The 6,000-nt window shown below is 34.1% G+C and overlaps 1 protein-coding gene across 8 annotated transcripts in view; it reads left to right on the top strand.

Moving 5' to 3' along the window:
- The first annotated feature begins 4,311 nt into the window (after nt 1-4,311).
- The window catches only part of LOC106085964 (anoctamin-8), a 225,762-nt gene continuing 224,073 nt past the window's right edge, over nt 4,312-6,000 (top strand). For all 8 annotated transcript variants that reach the window (XM_059364454.1, XM_059364456.1, XM_059364455.1 and 5 more), the window contains exon 1: nt 4,312-5,068. In XM_059364454.1, the coding sequence (XP_059220437.1) occupies nt 4,858-5,068 (211 nt within the window). In that variant the 5' untranslated portion in view covers nt 4,312-4,857. The remainder of the gene's footprint in view (nt 5,069-6,000) is intronic.

Here is a 6,000-nt window from a genome sequence, read left to right as displayed (position 1 = left end):
CGTTTAACCTATCGCTGATGTCATCATGCAGTCTTGGAAATCCATGCTGATTCTCGGCGAATGGAAATTCTCCAACGAGGTTTGGAAGAAGTAGTCCCTCAAGCGTCTTGGCTACTGGCGAGAGAAGGGAGTTCGGTCTATATGACTCCCCCTTGCTCGGTTCTTTTCCAGGCTTCAGCAGTGGGTTCAGATTGCCCGTCTTCCAGACATCGCGTACTACTAGAGTGTTCAATGACAGTTTGAGTACAGTTGTAAGGTACTCATCTGCAGGTAGAAACAGATGCTTCAGCATCAGTGTAGAGATTCCGTCTGGGCTCAACGCTTTGGATGATGCCACGGATGACATGCGTCCACGATGAATTAAGATGACTGTTCATCGACACGGAGACCACGGATGCGACGAATGGCTCTCCTCCTCTCGGGATGCTCAATAAATTGAAAGTTGAACAACATGGTGCATCTCTTCGCGTCGGCCATGAGCAGAGCCTCAAGTATCTTTGTGACTAGCCACAAGGTAGAGAGATTGAACCTTATGACTCTCCTTGGTCCGCAGTTTTATCCGGCTTAAGAACTTGGACCATTGATCAACTTTCGATATGTCTGGAATTACTAGGTTTGAGATGTACAGATTAAAGGTATCCGTTATGTATTTCATTTCCACTTCCCCAATTGATTTAGCATCTTCTATTGGCAACTTCTTCTGTACTGAATAGTTGTAGTTCAGTTCTGAACCGGATTTTCCATGCCAATTCAATCCGGCCAATTTCACTGCTTTGGCCGGGAAATTTGCTCTGATGGTTGGAATTCGAACGTCTGAAAAGAAACGGGTAGTTGCTGTTGTAATGATTGAGTGTGAGAGCCCTTGCTGCGCTGTGAACGCTCGAAGTAGCCGGTCGTGGGTTGCCCGAAAACGGACCAGATTGCTTTCTTCTGGTTTGCGTATGATCGGCGCTTAGAGACTGTGAAGATATTTGGTCGACGAAGCTCTATGATAATAAGAAAGTGGTCTGAGGTGAGGGTGGCAATGGTTTGCCAAGTCCTCAGGCATTTTTCGTCTCGAAAAAATTTCTTTAGAAAATTTTTCGTCTCGAAAAAGTTTCTTTAGAAAATTTTTCGTCTCGAAAAAGTTTCTTTAGAAAATTTTTCGTCTCGAAAAAGTTTCTTTAGAAAATTTTTCGTCTCGAAAAAGTTTCTTTAGAAAATTTTTCGTCTCGAAAAAGTTTCTTTAGAAAATTTTTCGTCTCGAAAAAGTTTCTTTAGGAAATTTTTCGTCTCGAAAAAGTTTCTTTAGGAAATTTTTCGTCTCGAAAAAGTTTCTTTAGGAAATTTTTCGTCTCGAAAAAGTTTCTTTAGGAAATTTTTCGTCTCGAAAAAGTTTCTTTAGGAAATTTTTCGTCTCGAAAAAGTTTCTTTAGGAAATTTTTCGTCTCGAAAAAGTTTCTTTAGGAAATTTTTCGTCTCGAAAAAGTTTCTTTAGGAAATTTTTCGTCTCGAAAAAGTTTCTTTAGGAAATTTTTTGTCTCGAAAAAGTTTCTTTAGGAAATTTTTCGTCTCGAAAAAGTTTCTTTAGGAAATTTTTCGTCTCGAAAAAGTTTCTTTAGAACATTTTTCGTCTCGAAAAAGTTTCTTTAGAACATTTTTCGTCTTGAAAAACTTTCTTTAGAAAAATTTTCGTCTCGAAAAAGTTTCTTAAGACCCGAAAATCATTTTAGAAAATTATTCCATCTCGATTTTTTTATACACTGTCATTCGACCTGTAATTTAATTAATCCCTCAAAATGGCCCAGCCGCTAGTTCTACATGCTGCAATTTATTTATTCACCATAAAAACCTTTAAAGTTTAGCGAAGAATACAAAAATGATTCTCTTTTTATGCCTCCTCTCAAAGGATAACAAACTAACCATGATTTCACTCAAGAAAAACACTACACATCTTTCGAACTAATATTTGATAACCGCAAGCTAAGGAACACAAAAACATTCATGGTCTAGAGAATGAACGATGGAAGAATGTCATGCAAAATATTTGCTATGTTCAAAAAAAGGAAAACAGACAACAAAACAGCAGCAAATGGATGAAAAAAGGATTCAAAGTCAAATAGCTTATGATGGGATTGTGGTAGATAAAGAATAAAACCACCGCCAGTATCTGTAACCATTCATAGTCCTTTTTGAGAGTAGTTGACTTGTTGAGGCAAGGTGAATCGTGCAGACGATCCAAAGAGCACACTTGTTTCTATGGGTTTCCATTATCTCCTTTAATAACCCACTGCCACTGAAGGGATTGAGGTTTATGATGAAAATCATCATCGCCCGGATAAATGAATGAAAAGAAAACTCATAAAATTGTTAAAAAGGATTCCACTAAAGCAAAAAAATAGAAAAAAGAAAAAAAAAGAAAGAATTTATTCTTCCATTGCACTATTTCATTATTTTTAATAAGACATGCATTGTGGTTGGGATGGTTTTGTTGGGATCACATTCAATTTAAGTGATTATTGGTAGAGCATCCTTTTTGCCAATTACATTTCAAAAGAACTTGAGGATTTAATGTTGCCTTCAATGATATTGATGATATCAAGATAAGTCCAAATAGACATGAATGTCAAGGTAAATTTGTGATAATGCAATATGAGATGAATATTCAAAACTGAAATTTAAAAACCAAATTTAATTATATAACAAATTTTTACAATATTAACGACGAAAAATATTCTTAATTTTTTTCGAGACGAAAAATTTTCCTAAGAAATATTTGCGAGAACAAAAATTTTCTTAAGAAATATTTTCGATAACAACAATTTTTTTGGGACGAAACATTTTCTAAAGAAGCTTTTAGGGGCGGAAAATTTTCTAAAGAAAAACTTTTTAGGGACGAACAATTTTCTTAAGAAACGAAAAATTTTCTAAAAAAACTTTTTCTAGACGAAAAATTTTCTAAGAAACTTTTTCGAGACGAAAAATTTTCTAAGAAACTTTTTCGAGACGAAAAAATTTTTTAAAGAAACTTTTTCGGGACGAAAAATTTTCTAAAGAAACTTTTTCGGGACGAAAAATTTTCTAAAGAAACTTTTTCGGGACGAAAAATTTTCTAAAGAAACTTTTTCGGGACGAAAAATTTTCTAAAGAAACTTTTTCGGGACGAAAAATTTTCTAAAGAAACTTTTTCGGGACGAAAAATTTTCTAAAGAAACTTTTTCGGGACGAAAAATTTTCTAAAGAAACTTTTTCGGGACGAAAAATTTTCTAAAGAAACTTTTTCGGGACGAAAAATTTTCTAAAGAAACTTTTTCGGGACGAAAAATTTTCTAAAGAAACTTTTTCGGGACGAAAAATTTTCTAAAGAAACTTTTTCGGGACGAAAAATTTTCTAAAGAAACTTTTTCGGGACGAAAAATTTTCTAAAGAAACTTTTTCGGGACGAAAAATTTTCTAAAGAAACTTTTTCGGGACGAAAAATTTTCTAAAGAAACTTTTTCGGGACGAAAAATTTTCTAAAGAAACTTTTTCGGGACGAAAAATTTTCTAAAGAAACTTTTTCGGGACGAAAAATTTTCTAAAGAAACTTTTTCGGGACGAAAAATTTTCTAAAGAAACTTTTTCGGGACGAAAAATTTTCTAAAGAAACTTTTTCGGGACGAAAAATTTTCTAAAGAAACTTTTTTTCTAGAAATTTTCCAAAGAAACTTTTTCGGGACGAAAAATTTTGTAAAGAAACTTTTTCGAGACGAAAAATTTTGTAAAGAAACTTTTTCGGGACGAAAAATTTTCTAAAGAAACTTTTTCGGGACGAAAAATTTTCTAAAGAAACTTTTTCGGGACGAAAAATTTTCTAAAGAAACTTTTTCGGGACGAAAAATTTTCTAAAGAAACTTTTTCGGGACGAAAAATTTTCTAAAGAAACTTTTTCGGGACGAAAAATTTTCTAAAGAAACTTTTTCGGGACGAAAAATTTTCTAAAGAAACTTTTTCGGGACGAAAAATTTTCTAAAGAAACTTTTTCGGGACGAAAAATTTTCTAAAGAAACTTTTTCGGGACGAAAAATTTTCTAAAGAAACTTTTTCGGGATGAAAATTTTTTCTTTTTCAGGACGAAAAATTTTCTAAAGAAATTTTTTCTAGACCAAAAATTTTCTAAAGAAACTTTCGAGACCAAAAATTTCCTAATGAAACATTTTCTAGACCAAATATTTTCTAAAGTGGTAGAAGTGTTTTTTGCGTTTTGGCCCACTGTTGGTATTTGGTATAAATAAATTTTCAAAATTATGATATTTGTATATTTCTTTTCTTTTCAGTTGTTGTGTTTATGAGAGCCCAAACATAACCAGTCTGTAAAATAAGTGAATTTGCAAATTTTAACTGCGAAAAAGTCACCCACAACAAAAATTAACCAAATAAAAAAGCGAAAAGCAAAACATACCAACAAACACATCATATCAAACCACAAAAAGAACAATAAATCAACAAAACATAATAAAAAACCAATAAAGAAAACTTTAACCAAAATAAAAAAAAAAAACACTTCTAATCGAAATCGAAGCAACAAGAATAGACAAACCTAAATAGACACCCTATTGTTGTCTAGGGCTCAGCCATAAATCTCTTCTTAGCTTGATTTGTATTAGTGTTTGTGCGTGTTTGAAGTCAAAGAGAGTAACATAAACAGCAGTGTCGAACAGAGTGAAAGTGTCAAACGAAAGCAAACAGATAGGAATTCCCGTTTTGTTGTGGCTAAAGAAGAGAACGAAGTGTGAAGTGGTATTGTATATACAAACACCAATGTTTGTATGAATGTGTGAATACATGTAACAGAAGCGTGAAGGAAGTGCTTTTCGAATATACCCCTCTACCATTATTATGAATAAAAGCATAGAAAGTCTTATACAGCACGACAGCGGCAATATGTCCTCGGAGCGTCAATCATCCGAGGATGTACAGGAGTCGACTACAGCAGAAGATGCTGCCTTGGATGGTGATGGTGATTACACCGATGATAATAATTTCGAATCAAATTTACGTCGTCGCAAGGGCAAGATAATCTCCTGCGCCAAGGAGACAATTGAAAATGGTGAGTGAAAATGTTCTTTTTTGTATGTGTGTAAGCCAGAGAGTGCCTGATTGTTATTTTAATATATTTGTATGAGTAGGGGTTCTAATGAGATACAAATGATTACAGTTGATTATTCAAATGTATTCAACAAGTTCTATACAGAGTTGACTATACAAGAAGGCTATTTTGAGTTTTGGGGGAGGCTTTTTTTGGAAGAGCAATCTTTATTTGACTAAATCATCAAAGGCATACTTAAGTAAAAAAAGTGCAAGTTAATGTATGGTTAATCTTAAGATACACAGCCTAGGTAATGGACTTAATATAGATGTTGAACATTAGTTATGCATGTGAATTGGGGAAATCCTCTGCTCCATATTCACATTGAATATCCTTATTCATCTTAATGTTGATAATAAAGCGGCTTAATGGTAAACCATTGCCCACTATATGGAAAAGTCAGAAAAAATCATATTTGGGTACTCTTATTCTTCTTCCGTTCTAAGAATACATGATACAACCATGGTGGTTGAAATGGTATTGAAACCAAGCAAGGCACAAAGCGATTTCTAAGGTATCGGGAGAAGAGGAGGGACTTCCTTCCTTCTCTAATGAGTGTGGGCAAATCAAAAAATTTCCCAAAAATAGAATGAAATCCAAAGAATTTACATCAATACGATGGCTTTAGTACAGACCCATTCTTCTGCAGACACAAAGAAGAAAATCTGCCAACAGATGCTTAGAATATGGAAACAACATTGCCTAACATTGGATAAGAAGCGCTGGTATTCGATAGGAGAGGCGACAAATATCTTCCAGGCTGAAGAACATGCAATTGGAGCCGATGGGTTGCCAGAACTACTCCTTAACGATGATAATGAATGTATAACGCCTAGTTGGAACTTGGTCAGCGTAGCAGTAGTTCGGCTGAAGAACAACAAGGTAACAAGAGC

This window comes from Stomoxys calcitrans, chromosome 3, assembly GCF_963082655.1.
Source record: "Stomoxys calcitrans chromosome 3, idStoCalc2.1, whole genome shotgun sequence".
Taxonomy (NCBI): Eukaryota; Metazoa; Arthropoda; class Insecta; order Diptera; family Muscidae; genus Stomoxys; species Stomoxys calcitrans.
This window is presented reverse-complemented; position numbering and strand designations above follow the sequence as displayed.